Consider the following 17,550-nt stretch of genomic DNA (forward strand, 5'->3'; position numbering starts at 1 on the left):
ACCCTGAGCCGTGATAGTCAGTCAGATTAAAGATGTTTGCCAGGGAGCATTTGTAGTCTGTGGTTCCTTTGATCCTCAGAAAGCCTATATGGTCTTAATCAGGGGGTCGTGTTGTGTTGTGTGTACGTACGTACAACAAAGCACCCTTCAGCTCGGCTTATCCTTGTTCCTCCTTCAGTAAGATTTCTTAGAACAACCACATCAGAGATATTCTAAAAGTCTGATCTCACATATCCTATTAAATTACCTGAATTTCTGGAACACCTGGGAATGTTTGTTAAGGTACCAGAATTTTGCAACCCTACATGATCTGAGTGATAAGGAGAGGCTTTTACATTCATCAAACCCCCAAACTATCTCCGTCTCTGGTACCCAGTGTTCATAGTGGTGGTGCTGTTTCTCATCCCAGTCTCTGGGACCATGTCGTGGAAATTTCCTGTATTTACCAAATCATGAGAGCAAACCACACACAAGTCAGAGTTATCATAAAGTCCATCTTTAATTATATGAGCTCCATCACAACCCTGTGACTCTCAGATCAATTCAGTGTCTATCAATGAATTCTCTGAGAGTCCTTACACATTGCAACTGAGATCCTTTATAGCAAACACACACATAGCCAGACAGCATTGGCTATAAATTATCGTTCAGCTTTGTCTCCTAAACTATGTTATTTTCTCGCTCTCAGGACCATAAAATAAAACCTATCAACAGGCATATATCAAATACACCCCTCCTTGACAAGATCACAGAGACACAGTGACTGGCACACAGACATTGTGGAGCCAAGAGATAATTGATTTAAAAGATATGTTTACATATGAAGACAAGCTTGACCCCTCCCCTCTCTGCGGCCCAAGTAACTTACCCCATGACAGAGAACAGATAACTGCAACCGGCCAACAGTATTATCCAAAAATAGACATTCTGATGAGAAGTAACTCACAAGCATATAATGAAAATAAAACATCTTATCTATGTTACCCAACTAATTCTGATTATTCCCCAACAACCACCAGTTGTTTCACACATTTAATCTATTCGAACACTAGGATCAAGGGTTGTGGAAGAAGACTGAGTTGATAATATAAACATGAATGAGTCTTTCCTTCTTGAGAAATTAACAGTGTACATTCTGCTGTGCGACTGTAACAAAGCTTGAAATGTCCACTCCCAAGCCAAAGAAATACTAGCTTTTAGATGGTGCGGCTGGCTAAAACATTGTCAAGAGGGTGGTCGCGGGTTTGTGAGACAGAGGATCTGATAGCAAGTGCCGGTAAGGACGCTATAGAGTTAAGCAAGTAGCTATACAGTTAAGCCTGTTACATGAGTGCTAGTATTCTCTGTCTAGCTCTCTAGGTTAGCTGTACAAATACAATCATTTGGGGGTGCTTATATTTGTCTTGTTACACACAAGTGTGTAATGGAAATATATTTCTTGCATATCCATACTCCCCCTGAGACTCGGGCAGGCAGTGCGGTCATCATTGTACAGCGTGGCTGGCGCAATTAGGGTTAACCTCCTTGCTCAAGGGCACAGCAACAGAGTTTTGTACATTTTCAGATCTGGTATTCCAATCAGCAATCTTTTGGTAACTGGCCCAGCGCTCTAACCTCGAGGATACCTTTCGCCCCTAATATACAGTATAAAGCTTCCTATCATAATGTAACCCCTATCAACTCTGGAGTGATTGGTTATGATGGCAGATTAAAATAAATAGGTTTAAAGCAAATGACTGGGAGAAAAGCTGCTTTCATTGAATGCGTGCACAGCTATTAGCCTGGGTAAGCATTTGCTATCACTGTCTCCACTAAGCAATTGAGAAGAGTCTTTCACAAAAGATTAGTGAAGACTTCACTGAGCTTTTGAAAATATGTTAATGCAGCATTAAGATCATATAGGGAGAGATTACACAACCCCCCATACACACACACACACACACACACACACACCCACCCCCACACACTGAGGTCATCCACTCTCCTAACACACCTGGTGTCTTACCACGCCAGCCAAGTAGTCCCAGGAGTAGTGTCTGGATGAGGAGGGGAAGACCTTTACATTCAGCTCAGTGAACACTAGAGACGAATACAGATTTGCCAAGGGATTGCCCTCAGTATCTACACAACTGTGCCAAATTGCATAGGTTCCATCAGAAAAACACATTTGAGTGTTCCATAATTAACAAAGCTGTGAAATTTTACATAAGAATTTGCAGTATTGAAGTATGTTTGGCCTTAGTAATACTTAGTAATATTTTCTTTGCATGTGATTACAAATAGAGGTGGAGTAATGGTACAGAAATACTACTTAAACAACAATTCAATAAGTATACTCTGCTTGATTGGTCAACTCAGTACGGTGCAATCGTCCTGTCCACTTCTCATCCAGCAACTTCTCATCCAGCTCCACAAGTAAATATGTCATTTGAAAACACTCCTAAATGAGACAACCTCTATAAATAAAGGATAAATAAATACAAAGAATGAACAAACATATACAACATGATTTGTGAGAAGAAAAGCAGTTTACTCACTGTGTCCCTGGACCCCTCGGCGTCAGTGTGTCCTAGAGTTTAACCCAGCTGCTGCTCTGGAGTAGAGCATCAGCTGCACGCTTCCTGAGAGAAAGAGAGCAAAAGAGAGAGAGAAGAGCGAGAGAATGGGAGAGAGAGAGAGACAGAGAGAAGGGAGAAATGAGAGAGAGAGAGGGAGAGAGCTATCACACTGTCAAGCCAGTATAGTTCTCAGCTGTAGCTCTACTATACCCCTTCCAACCCCACCACTTACTACACCCCAACCGATGCCGTATGGATTTAGTTTAATCACACGCTTGTATATGTGGAGTGCCATGACAGATTAACACAGATCGGGCGGTACACTCGCCTGTCATCATTATTGTCTGAGACATTACATTCTCTGCAGCTATCTAGGCAGAGAGTGATGTATCATCGCTCTCAAGGGTAGACTGGGACAAAATTCCAGCCCTGGCATTTTAAGCACACCAGCCACATCACCGCGCGTGATCTCCTCTGTTGTCACTCTGTCTGTCTGTCTGTCTGTCTTTGCTACTCCTTGTGCTCCTCTGTTGTCACTGTCTCTGTCTGTCTGTCTGTCTGTCTGTCTGTCTGTCTGTCTGTCTGTCTGTCTGTCTGTCTGTCTGTCTGTCTGTCTGTCTGTCTGGCAGTACATATAGTGTCAACATATTAAGGAACTGGCAGTACATTTGTGTCTCTCTGTTTTCTTCCTACCTCCACTGCACTCACCTGTGAGCTGTCTCTGCTAAGCCTAGCATCCTTTCCCACAGCACTGTTACCAGAAGACCAGCGGACCACACTACCTGAATGAATAGAAGATCAAGAACAAAATTAGAAGATTTAGAAGATCACATTTAGAAGATCAAGAACAAAATGACTGAATAAATGCCTAATAGATGACCATTGGCCTACTTTACCTTATAAAAGTGCCTGACTTTCATACGTGTGCCCCCCAATCCTAAGGGTTAATTACTATTACATACATAATATAGAGATAAAATATTAATACCAACTGGTAGTACATGTGTGTCTCTCTCTCTCTTTCCTACCTCCACTGCACTTGACTGCTGCAGTAGCAGCTGAGCTGTCTGTGCTGCTAAGCCTAGCATCACTGTAACAAGAAGACCAGGGGACCACACTGACAGTACTGAGCCCAAAACCATAATAAACCATTTATAACGCATTTACAAACCATTTGTTCCCCATTTATTAATCATTACTCCCACATTTGTAAGTGTTAGTGAGCTAGTTATTCACACAGGTATTTACAGTGCCCTCTGTAATTATTGGGACAGTGACACGTTTGTTGTTGTTTTGGCTCTGTACTCCAGCACTTTGGATTTGAAATGATACAACGACTATGAGGTTAAAGTTCTTTAGCCAGCACATAAGGTTTCTTATTACACTCAGGGTCCTTCGATTCTCTACAACCCTAATCCTACCCCTATTTTTCATACTGTTTAAGTACATTTGTACAAAAAGTGCTGTAATTTGTAAACGATTCACATGATATGGATGAGAATACTCTGGAATTAAAGATGACAGTCTGCATTAAGGCCAGTAGCAACCATTATTTTTCATGGTCCTTTCGAGCTGGATCCAGATAACTGCTGAAGCCCAAGAATGACAGTTAACAGAGAAGATTCTCCACAAGATGTGGTCCGTCCGTGTCGACCAGCTCACGTGCCACAATATCTTTAAATTGGGCGAAGGCTACAAGTCAAGGCACAGACTACCACACACATCCATATACCACTCCTACGAGGGAGAGCAGCTAGAGGGTTTTCTTGAGCAGTCAAAGTGGCCGTCTTCCCCTTCAACAACTCATCACCGGTCCAAGTCACCACCCAGAGTGATCAGCAGAATACAGGACAAAGCCTCAGCCTTTTTATTAGTTACTAATTCACCGAGTTCCCTAACCTCGACCAGAGATCGCCAAGATCAGTGTTGAACCTCAGGATCAGCATCTGACCTCAACCAAAGATCACCGGGATCAGCGTCGACCTGAGCATGGATCGCCAGTGACAACCGGAAAGGTCGTTTACACAGCCAGTGTGACGAGATTGATGTGCTCATTGAGGCAGTCCAGAAGATGGAAGGTTCCTACAGTCCATGTACTTACTTAGGTGTGAGCGTCTCAGCCTTCAATAGTTCTCTCCTCTTACAACTGAAAGGCGTCTTAGAGGGGGAGTGCAAGGACCTGTGCCACCAAGCTGACAAAGAAGTTGATGACATCATCTCAGAGATTGTCATCCAGCTCATTAATGCCAGATGTCGAAAGATTTCTTTTTTTTTAATTGAACCTTTATTTAACTAGGCAAGTCAGTTAAGAACAAATTCTTATTTACAATGATGGCCTACCCCTGCCAAACCCGGACGACGCTGGGCCAATTGTGCACCGCCCACGGCCCGGATGTGATGCAGCCTGGATTCGAACCAGGGACTGCAGTGACACCTCTTGCACTGAGATGCAGTGCCTTAGACCGCTGCGCCACTCGGGAGCCCTAAATGCTTGAGACACAGCGCCATTCTGCATCAGCGTCAACATTAGCCCCGGTCTTGGATCTGACTCATGCTGTGGAGTCCCTCACAGTGGTGCTACAGCTTTCTCCAGGGCCAAAAGGAGCTACCAGAGTTCACCGTGGTGCAGCACCCTAACACTGTACTCCAGCTGACCCCAGCCGTGCAGATCCAGCAGGTTCCAACAATGGAGCTCAAGTTAGTAGTGGGGCCTACTACACCGGCTCCTGCCATGGAGCTTCAGCTCGCTACTCCCACAGTTGTGCTTCAACCAGCTCCTGTCACGGAGTATCAACTGGTTCCCACAGTTGTGCCATCTCTAGTGACAGAGGTTCTGCCGACCCCTGTTCTGGACCCAAGATGTATCCTTACCTCCCTGCCTATTCGCGAGCAGGAAGATCTACAGCCTTCTTCAGGGACGGAGGAGATACCAGAGTTCATCCTGAGGGAGAACCCTACACCTACTCCAGCTGACACCTCTGGATGTCAGTTGGTCCATAATGCGGGAGCCCTGTCTGTAGTTGCTGAAGGAGCCATGACCAGCCCTGCCACTCAGACCTCTCTGGTGGGATCTGTCTACTCCTATCTTCAACATACAGCCTACTTGCTCTCCAAAGACGTCTCCCTGCTCCTCCCTGGGAGCCCCCTCCAGTCTCTGCTTCAGTGGCTTGGTCAATATCTGCTGTCCAGGCCCTGTCAGTCCCTGCCTGGTGGAACCTGCCGGTCTCAGCCCTGGGGTTCTTGCTAGCCCCTCCAAACTGTTTCCTGCTAGTTTCAGCCTTGGGAGACCCTGTGGGGAACCCTCCTGACGTCCCCATGGGGGACCCTCCTGACCGAGGTGTTCAGTGTCCTTTCGTAGGAGACACTTCACCTTTTGCCCTACTAGGTCCTAAGTCTATAGCGCCAGGAGGTCAAGAGTATCTTAGCCCTGAGTTTCCTGATTCCCTAGTGGCTTCACAGTTTCTGGCTGAACAGGGGTGGACAGGACTCCTGCTCCTCCCCTGGGACATCTTACAAGCCCTCACCATTGAGGTACTCATGTTGCCTGTTCCTGGGCAGCGGGGGCAGCCCATTCCAGAACTCCTTCACAATCTGCCCTGGCCATACCAGTTTCAGTCGCCCTGGTCTGTTGACCACAAGAACCTTTGTGATGGGGTGGCCACGTTCACCAAAAGACAGGCCTTCTTTTGGACCAGTCGCCCATCTGGTCTACATTTCTGCCTCTCTGGATGACCACAAGTATTCACGCCATTCCTCTCAGTGACTGTCTGCCCTTGCTGCCCTTTGTTGTTGATTTCAAATCTGTACAACTAATTTTAGGGCGGTTATTAAAATGGCCAGCTTCAGTTAGCTGATTCTAGCCGTCCTTTATGGTTAGTTTTAGTCTGGCAGCTTAGTCTCCTATTCAGAGGACCCCCACTTTTGTTAGTGTCTTCTTGGTCAAGGTGACGCCAAATACTTATCACCACATCTCGTTCGGCCTATCAGCAGTCTTGATTCCTGCAACTTCAGTTTCAGTTGGTCTATGTCCCAGCACGCTGTGTGTACAGAAACGTGCCTTCCACATCCTGATGAGCACTTCCACAGTTTCCCCTCCTGCTGAACTTATCCTCCTGTGGACTGAATCCATGTATGTCTGATGTTTAATTGTGCATGCATCTAAATGACCACATAGTCAATGTCAGTTCTCGCTGGACATGATTCTCAGTTATCTGAACCATGAGTGGTCAGATTGTGTGTGTGTGTGTGTGTGTGTGTGTGTGTGTGTGTGTGTGTGTGTGTGTGTGTGTGTGTGTGTGTGTGTGTGTGTGTGTGTGTGTGTGTGTGTGTGTGTGTGTGTGTGTGTGTGTGTGTGTGTGTGTGTGTGTGTGTGTGTGTGTGTGTGTGTGTGTGTGTGTGTTTGTGTGTGTGTGTGCGTGCGTGCGTGTGTACATGTGGACATCTTCTTCCGTTAAACTCTCATTAACCTGGACATCCGCCTCATCCTTGTTCTGACAGGACATTCTCAAGTGGTTGCTACCGGCCTTAAACCAGCACCTAAGGTTTCTTATTACATTCACGGTCCTTCGATTCTCTACAACCCTAACCCTACCCATATTTTTCACGTGGTCTGCTGCTATGTATTAAAGTAGTCAAAGGTTTAGTATTTGGTCCCATATTCCTAGCATGCAATAATGACATCAAGCTTGTGACTCTACAAACTTGTTGGATGCGTTTGCTGTTTGCTTCGGTTGCGTTTCAGATTATTTTGTGCCTAATAGAAATTAATGTTAAATAATGTATTGTGTTATTTTGGAGTCACTTTTATTGTGTGTATGAATAGAATATGTCTCTAAACACTTCTACATTCATGTGGATGCTACCATGATTCCTGAGAGTCCTGAATGAATCATGAATAATGATGAGTGAGAAAGTTAGACACACAACTACCAATGGTCCTCTACAAGGCATTTATTCAGTGATTTTCTTCTTTGTCTAATAGATGTGTTTATTCATTCACTAATGGATGAGTTACAGAAAACATAAAAAGAAAAGGAGAGAGAGACTGCAGTTCCTTAATGTTTTGTGAGTATAAGTATCTCTCTCTCCCGCTCTCTCTGTTTTCTTCTATTGAATTCAATATAAAACCTTCAGTGTTTCTCATAGAACGATGGCAGGAGTACTTTATGTGGATGCTGATAGATTTCCAGCGTCTGCTTCATTTGACAGTGCAGCTTATGCGTATCTTTCTGCCAAGAAGTGACAGGCCTTAGGCAGGAAATATAGGCGGGACTTTCCAGCCTCCAGTGGCGGTGGCTATGTAATGTAACCCGACACCAGAGTCACTTGTTACTACAGCTCATAAATTAAGACCCACTCGCTGGCTGAAGACTCAGATTCAGGAGAGAATAAACATTGATAAAACAATTTAAATATACAGAGAGTCCCTGAATTGACCTTTCACAGAGGATTATTTAGCTATTATGTATTAATCCAGTGTTTCATGTTTTAAATTACTATTTACAAGCATTTTGCTACACCCGCAATAACATGTGCTAAACATGTGTATGTGACCAAGAAAAGTTTATTTGATTGGCTTGATGGCTATCAGCTTATGTGTTATAAAAGCCAATCTAACAACTTTTAAGGCTATTGCAAGTTGATACCTGTCATATCTGTTCCTCCGAATCCCCCCTTCCATAATTAGGCCTAAGTGATAATAAAACTACTATTCAATATGATATACGGACAAAATATGAATTGGCAGCAGTAGGTTAAATCTGTGCCAGTGTGTGTCTTTGTTTTCTCCCTACCTCGACTGCACTGTCTTCTGCAGCATCATCTGATCTGTCAATGCGCCTACATCATTTCTCAGACCAGACCTTTTAGAAAATAAGTTGGTTCATTTTACACGTTTAGCAGCGTCAGGCTCAATAGCCTTTTTTTTTTTTGTCTCTTTTTAGCACCACCTTTCTGTTTTTTATGATCCATGTTCTGGGCCGACTGATGAGTCTCAGCAGGTCTCTTTGCTGATGTGTGTTTAACTTTGAACTGGCCATGTCCCTTTCTTTTGTGATTTAAAAAGTCAATTTTGAACAGTCCACCCAACAAAAATATGTTTCATCTGGCATTTGCCAGAACTGCCAGATGGCCAACCCACCCATGATCGCTTTGCGTGTCTTTAGAGATTATTTTTTGAATGTATTATTTGAGGATTAGAGAGGCAAGCCTCCTCTCTCAAGACACCCTACTGTGGACTCAGTAAAATCAGAGATTTGCTGCATGCAATACAGTGGGTATCATAAGTATTCACCGCCCTTGAATTTTTCTTACATTTTGTTGCATTACAAAGTGGGATTTAAATAGATACATTTTTTATCAATTATCTACATAAAATACTTAATTATGTCAAAGTGAAAAGAAAAATCTTCAAATGTTTACAAATGAATACAAATGTAAAAGCTAAACTAAATGTTGAATATTTTTTACTTTCACAATCACTATGTGAAGGAAATGTAGTATTCCTTCTAACAAAAGGTATCGACAGTTGAAGTCGGAGTCATTAAAACTAGTTTTTCAACCACTCCACAAATGTCTTGTTAACAAACTATAGTTTGGGCAAGTCGGTTAGGACAACTAACTGAAAAACTACTTTGTGCACGACACAAGTCATTTTTCCAACAATTGTTTACAGACAGATTAGTTCACTTATAATTCACTGTATCACAATTCCAGTGGGTCAGAAGTTTACATACACTAAGTTGACTGTGCCTTTAAACAGCTTGGAAAATTCCAGAAGATTATGTCATGGCTTTAGAAGCTTCTGACAATAGACATCATTTGAGCTAATAGACATCATTTGAGTCAATTGGAGATGTACCTGTGGATGTATTTCAAGGCCTACCTTCAAACTCAGTGCCTCTTTGCTTGACATCATGGGAAAATCAAAAGAAATCAGCCAAGACCTCAGAAAAATAATTGTAGACCTCCACAAGTCTGGTTCATCCTTGGGAGCAATTTCCTAAACGCCTGAAGGTACCACGTTCATCTGTACAAACAATAGCACACAAGTATAAACACCATGGGACCACGCAGCCGTCTTACCGCTCAGGAAGGAGACGCGTTCTGTCTCCTAGAGATGAACATATTTGGTGCGAATCAATCAATCCCAGATCAACAGCAAAGGACCTTGTGAAGATGCTGGAGGAAACAGGTACAAAAGTGTCTATATCCACAGTAAAACGAGTCTTATATTGACAACCTGAAAGGCCGCTCAGCAAGGAAGAAGCCACTGCTCCAAAGCCTCCATAAAAAAGCCAGTCTATGATTTGCAAATGCACATGGGGACAAAGATCATACTTTTTGGAGAAATGTCCTCTGGTCTGATGAAACAAAAATAGAGCTGTTTGGCCATATTGACCATCGTTATGTTTGGAGGAAAAAGGGGGAGGCTTGCAAGCCGAAGAACACCATTCCAACCGTGAAGCACGGTGGTGTCAACATCATGTTGTGGGGGTGCTTTGCAGCAGGAGGGACTAGTGCACTTCACAAAATAGATGACATCATGAGGTAGGAAATTATGTGGATATATTGAAGCAATATCTCAAGACATCAGTCAGGAAGTTAAAGCTTGGTCGCAAATGGGTCTTCCAAATGGACAATGACCCCAAGCATACTTCCAAAGTTGTGGCAAAATGGCTTAAGGACAACAAAGTCAAGGTGTTGGAGTGGCCATCACAAAGCCCTGACCTCAATCTTATAGAAAATTTGTGGGCAGAACTGAAAAAGCGTGAGCGAGCAAGGAGGCCTACAAACCTGACTCAGTTACATCAGCTCTGTCAGGAGGAATGTGCCAAAATGCACCCAAATTATTGTGGGAAGCTTGTGGAAGGCTACCCGAAATGTTTGACTCAAGTTAAACAATTTAAAGGCAATGCTACCAAATGCTAATTGAGTGTATGTAAACTTCTGACTCACTGGGAATGTGGTGAAAGAAATAAAAGCTGAAATGAATAATTCTCTCTACGATAGACATTTCACATTCTTAAAATAAAGTGGTGATCCTAACTGACCTAAGTCAGGGAATTTTTACTATTAGTTTACATGTATTTGGCTATGGTGTATGTAAACCTCCGACTTCAACTGTACATATATTTCCGGATGTTGTGTATCCCTGGAAAAAAATCGGAATTCATGTAAACATAACAGTTTTGAAAACATAGCTTGTCGCTGAAAAAAGTGCTGTCTTAGCACAACTTATCCCGGGTATGGGGTAAATTGAGCATAGGGACAGGGTAAGTTGATCTGCCTTGGGGTAAGTGGGTGATGGTGTCCTATAACAGTGGGTGATGGTGCTGGTAGGTCAAAGTTTAATTCATGGAATGGGGGTGTGGTACATTGTATGTCTTAAATGTATGCCTGCTTTCAGGTATAGATCTCTCTGTTCAATATCACTTACCATTTCTTGACCAGTTGTCCGGGACAGGGACGTTGCTCCAATGTGCAAATTCATAGTCCAGTACTCTGCATTTGAGGCTACTAAGTCAATGAAACTGGTCCGCAAGATTCTTTATATTTTTAGCAAGCTCAGACTGACTCCATGTCATCAGATAAGACCTTGTGTTCCTCTACCACTCTATCATAGCTTCTCTTTTGCACAGATACATATTCGTTTTCTTTATTGTCAATGTACCCCTTCAGTGTCATTCAGTCCATTTATGGTTACATCTTGCTTCTTCCCTTCTCTCACTTCCTTGGCTGCTTTCAATCATCTCAAGGGGGGCTAGACCCCTGCTTGTTTTATGTGTGTATACACAGTGCTCGGTGACGTCTGCTTGGTAACAATACAAATATTTTGTTCATATGCATGACACATTGCAAAAATACGCATATTATGCATAAAGCTGACAAAATGTCATGACCATTTGTATGGGGTTTGACAACCACTATCTTAACTTACCCAATGGCCATTGGCTCAACTTACACTAAGGCTAACACTTGACTATATTAGCCCACACAGCTACATGGATGCACTTACATGCTAGGTTTAAGACCTCATATTGTAGCTTATAGAGACCCCAACTGATGTATAAAAACAATGGTAAAACTATCTACTTTGGTTTAGATACAACACCATGAAACCTATAAAACAATACATTATTTCGACTTTGTTAAAATCCCACGTGATTCATTGTGTGTATGGTTTCCCAAAAACAAGGGGTGGGTGCCTCAACTAACCCTTCTCTCAACTTACCCCACTCTCCCCTAAGTATTTACCCCCCTTTGTTATGGCAAGCCTAAATTAGTTTAGGAGCCAAATCTGGCTTAACAAATCACGTAATAAGTTATATGGACTCACTCTGTGTGAAATAATAGGGGTTGACATGAATTTTGAATGACTACCCCTTCCTCTGTTCCCCATACATACAACATCTGTAAGATCCCTCAGTCAAGTATTGAATTTCAAGCACAGATTCAACTACAAAGACCACAGAGCTTTTCAAAAGCCTCATAAAAAGGGCAGTGATTGGTAGATGGGTAACAATAACAAATAAGACATTGAATGTCTCTTTAAGCATGGTCAAGTTAATAATTATGCTGTGGGTGATGTATTAAACCACCCAGACACATCAAAGATACAGTTGTCCTTCTGAACAGAGCTGCAGGACAGGAAGGAAACTGCTCAGGGATGTCACAATGAGGCCAATGGTGATTTTAAAACATCTACTGAGTTCAATGGCTATGATGGGAGAAAACTGAGGATGAATCAACAACATTGTACTGACTCCACAATAATTACCTAAATGACAGAGTGAAAAGAAGAATGCCAATACACAGAATAAAAAATATTCCAAAACATGCAACAAATGCGCTAAAGTAATACTGAAAAATTACAAGGCAAAATAATAAACTTTTTGGCCTAAATGTTTGGGCAAATCCAATACAACACATCACTGGGTAACTGCCTCCTTTTTTTCAAGCATGGTAGTGACTGCATCATGGTATGGGTTTGCTTGACATTGGAAAAGACTGGTCAGTTTTTCAGTGTAAAAATAATCGGGATGGAGCTAACTAAGCACAGACAAAATCCTAGATGAAAACCTGCTTCATTCTGGGAGAGGAATTTACCTTTCAACAGTGGTGGAAAAAGTACCCAATTGTCATACTTGAGTAAAAGTAAAGATACCGTACCTTAATAGAAAATGACTCAAGTAAAAGTGAAAGTCACACAGTAAATTCTACCTAAAAGTAAAAGTCTAAAAGTGTTTGGGGACACTCATGGGGACACTATGTATTGGCATACTTTTCACTCTGTCATTTAGGTAATTATTGTGGAGTCAGTACAATGTTGATCCATTCTCAGTTTTAAATATACTTGAGTATCAAAAGTAAATGTAATTTCTAGAATATACTGAAGTATCAAAAGTAAAAGTATAAATAATTTCAAATTGCTTACATTACGCAAACCAGATTGCACACATATTTTTTTTTTATGTACGGATAGCCAGGGGCACACTCCAACACTAAGATATGATTTACAAAGAAGTATGTGTTTAGTGTGTCTGCCAGATCAGAGGCAGAAAAGATCTAGTTGTTTTAAATTCTAGTTTTTAAAATCTGTACCTACAGCGCTATCATGTGGTCAATATGTGACAGTGCCATATCAAAAGCTTATCTGTAAGCTTTGGAATCAGCGATGAAGCGCAGGTGAAAGGCGTGCCCTGAACTGTCCATGGTGCTGAGCTGTCCATGATCCTGAAATCGTTTGATCTCCAAATACCCAGTGACAACCCATCATTCAGGTCAGGTGGGGCTGCTTTGGAAATCGCAAATTCAACAATGAATGGTTTGGAAGGAATCAGTGGCTAACTGCAAGCATTGAAAAGCAATCACTAGCCTGCTATTCAGTGGAGTGGCTGTGTGGTCCCAAAACTGGGATTAAGAAGCTCTTTTCCAAGTTTAAAATGATAACATTCAACATTGGCCATGCTGTCAATAAAGCATGATTTGTGCCGCGCTCAAAACAACTTAACTCGGAAGTGCAAAAACTTGACTTTAGTGAATTCATGATAACTGGGAAGTCGGGAATAAACGAGCTCCGACTGGGAAAATAGGTTTTGAACGGTCATCCAACACGGAATTGTAAATCTGGCCTCTTTCTAGAGCTACAACCTGAAGATCAATGACATCATCATGATTCAACCTTGTTTTTTTCTGAGTTCCCAGTTGTTTTGAAAGCACCATAAATCCAGAGAATGACAGACTTTGATGACAAAATCTGTTCACGAAATATCACTGCGCTACCTTCCTTTTCAAGAGAGCACAGCACAACAGGATGAGTCCAAAAATGTATTGTATGCTGCTGCATAAATGATGTAATATGCCAGGGAGATATGTAAACTGTAGCTAAGAAGTAATACCAAGTGTATGTTGTGTAGTAAGATGTTAGTAGCCCATGTGCCTCAGCCTAATAATTTGGTATATTTACCCCTCTTAATTTTGCCTACTGTTCTCACTTGGTGGTGCACATGTAGTCTATAACCTGTTTAGAGAAATGCAATCATTGAATATTGTAAGAGATTTCATTGTCTGCTTATTTGCCCCCTTTATTTATCCTACAGTTCTGACTTGGTGTACAGGTAGAACACTGTAAGAACTGCCCATGTTCTGAATTCTGTCTCTGTACATTTCAAAAGTGCCAAACAAATAGTTATATTGACTACGTCCATCCTAGCTCACTCATTAATGTCTTAATCGAAATTACGGATTGTCTGTTACCCGCTTGTCGTCCCCTTATGCCATAGTTTGCACATCTCAATTGTCAGCAGAAACCACATTTGTTTAAGCAAGTCAGCCATATCAGATGTGTTTTTTAAAAGGCAGTAAATGAGGCTGAATGAACAGTTTCGCAGCCAGACAAAGCTCCGCTGATAGCCAGGTGTAGCAGTGATGAGATGTTGGGACAGCTTTATGTAGGCTCTAACAGTTTATGGGCACCGCTTGTCACCGTTATAGTGCAATTCATGTATTGTTTAGTGTTGTGTTGTGTAATGGCTTTGCTGGCATGCATCCCACTTTTAGTTTTTTTGCTCCACCAAGATTTAAAATCTCCACTGGTTCAGTATATATTATAGAGATCAGTCCATTCGAGAGCCCAGATAATTTATTTATAAATCCAATCATTTGATGGTTCGGTAGTTGGGTTTCCAATTGGACTCCATAGGCCAGCATACAGTAGCCTACCTTCAGAAAGTATTGACAACCCTTGATTTTTTCCCCCACAATTTTTTGTGTCACAGCCTGAATTTAAAATGTATTAAATTTAGATTTTTTTTGTCACTGGCCTACACACAAAACCCCATAATGTCAAAGTGGAATTATGCTTTTTTTTGAAATATTTACAAACTAAAATGAAAATCTGAAATTCCTTGAGTCAATAATTATTCAAACCCTTTGTTTTGGCTAGCCTAAATAAGTTCAAGAGTAACAATGTGCTTAACAAGTCATACAGTAAGTTGCATGGACTCACTCTGTGTGGAATAATAATGTTGAATATGACTTTTGAATGACTGCCTCGTCTCTGTACCTCGCACATACAATTATCTGTAAGGTCCCTCAGTCAAGCAGTGAATTTCTAATAGACTCAACCACAAAGACCAGGGAGGTTTTCCAATGCCTCACTTTGTCGGGCACCTATTGGTAGGTACAAAGAAAGAAAATCAGACCTCGAATATCCTTTTGAGCATGGTGAAGTTATTAATTACACTTGGTGGACTGTGTATCAATACACCCAGTCACTACAAAGACATAGGAGTCCTTCCTAACTCAGTTGCTTATAGAGGAAGGAAACCACTCAGGGATTTTACCATGAGGCCAATGGTGACTTTAAAAAAGTTACAGAGTTGAATGACTGTGATAGGAGAAAACTGAGGATGGATCAACATTGCTGTTACTTCACAATACTAAACTAATTGACAGAGTGTAAAGAAGGAAGCCTGTACATAATATAAAATATTCCAAAAGATGCATCCTGTTTGCAACTGGGCACTAAAGTAATACTGCAACAAATGAGGCAAACCAGTTCACTTTTTGTCCTGAATACATAGTGTTATGTTTGGGGGAAATCCAATACAACACATTACTGAGTACAACTCTCCATATTTTCAAGCATAGTGGTGGCTGCATCATACTATGGGTATGCTTGTAATCGTTAAGGACTGGGGAGTTTTTCAGGATAGAAAATAAAACAGAATGGAGCTAAGCACAGGCAAAATCCATGAGGAAAACCTGGTTCAGTCTGCTTTCTACCACATGCTGGGAGATTAATTCAACTTTCAGCAGGACAATAAACTAAAACACAAGGCCAACTCTACACTTGAGTTGCTTACCAAGAAGACAGTGAATGTTCCTGACTGGCCTAGTTAGTTTTGACATAAACATACTTGAACAACTATGGCAAGACCTGAAAATGTGTGTCTAGCGATGATCAACAACCAATTTCACAGAACTGAAATAATTTTGAAAATAATAACGGGCATTGTGTGGAGATGGGTAAGAAAAAAACATATTTAATACATTTTGAGTTTAGTCTGTAACACAATGTGGAATAAATCAAGGGGTATGAATACTTTTTTAAGGCACTGTATGAGCTCATTCTAAGAAAAATAGTGTACACATCTCAAGATCCGCACGAGAGAAAAGCTAATTGATGGGACGAGGTGCATGCTATAATTTTTCATTTGCATTGCAAGTTTTGCCCCTGATCTGACTCGGCGCTGGCATCTTTCCAACAAGTCTGAATGCGGGGAATTGTTGCAGTGTTCTGCAATTTCTCTCGCAGGCGGACTGGTATGCTGGCCAGCGAGCATGCTTTATTCACACGGAGGAAGAGGGGGTGAAAGTTCATAATGGTTTGCACATATCAGGTGACAATGCTGTGGAAAAGTTGGTCAGCGTCTGTGGTTTAGCCTAACCAACAGAGACATTTAAGAAAATGACCAGCAGCAGCGAGGGGGTTTCGAAGTACACCGAGGTCGAAGACGAAGAAACATTGGCGATTGGTTATTACGATGACGACGACGACGACTTTGATACATTCACAGACGGGAATCTGGACTGTAGCTGCGAAGACGGAGGTAGTGGCAAAACTTTTCTCCCTCCGCGTCAGGAAGGTCATGAATATATTGACACAATGTTTCATCTTACTGTATCCCAGCTATGTAGACTACGAGGTGAATTGTGTCTAAACCCTTTGAAGTTCACTATTTGTGTGAAATGTTTATACATAGCGCAGCGTAATATAACCTCCAAGCGCTTTCACACCGAACGCGTGGTCGTTTGGCAGCTACATTTAAATGAGCTACTGTAATCTACTGTGTCAACGAGGCTAGCTAGGCGAGAGCTGTGTTCATATTGAGCGTTGGCCTATGAGAAACGTGTTGGTTTGCATGCGTCATGTTACCTAAAAAGGAATCATTGGTCAGTTTTGACTAGAGAAATTGAAGCCTGTCCTGTTGCGCCTCTGCATATTCACGGATTTGCTGCCTGACATTCAGTGCATCTGAATCTGATTGACATAGTCTTATTACATTTTTTTGGCATTATTGTTATTTTTTTATGTTTTACTATTTGATAATACCTTTATTAACGTTTAATAAGCGATTACAATCTATTACCATTAAAGAACTGCCAAAATATGTGCATGTATTCCAATAGGTAGCTCAAACATTCTCACAAATCTACAGTTTGTTCTTTTAGATTTATATCCGGATTCTTCTCCAATCTTTCATTTGATACAAGCAGACTCCCTGTCAGAGGTATAGGACTGTGTGACCTGCAGATAGTGAAATTATGCATTGAAGAGTCAATCCAAATTATACTATTGGATCAAATAAGCGACATAAGGTGTGGAATGTTTGCATCCCAAATAGCACCCTATTCCCTATAAAACGCACTACGTAGGGCCCCTGGTCAAAAGTAGTGCACTAAATAGAGCATCGGGTGCCATTTGGGA

At 41.7% G+C, this 17,550-nt stretch overlaps 1 protein-coding gene across 1 annotated transcript in view; it reads left to right on the forward strand.

Annotated features, from left to right (window-relative positions):
• The first annotated feature begins 16,372 nt into the window (after window positions 1-16,372).
• Window positions 16,373-17,550, forward strand: part of rragd (ras-related GTP binding D) — a 35,944-nt gene continuing 34,766 nt past the window's right edge. The window contains exon 1 of the mRNA XM_021573884.2: window positions 16,373-16,672. Within this exon, the coding sequence (XP_021429559.1) occupies window positions 16,531-16,672 (142 nt within the window). The 5' untranslated portion in view covers window positions 16,373-16,530. The remainder of the gene's footprint in view (window positions 16,673-17,550) is intronic.

This window comes from Oncorhynchus mykiss, chromosome 19, assembly GCF_013265735.2.
Source record: "Oncorhynchus mykiss isolate Arlee chromosome 19, USDA_OmykA_1.1, whole genome shotgun sequence".
NCBI classification, from domain to species: Eukaryota; Metazoa; Chordata; class Actinopteri; order Salmoniformes; family Salmonidae; genus Oncorhynchus; species Oncorhynchus mykiss.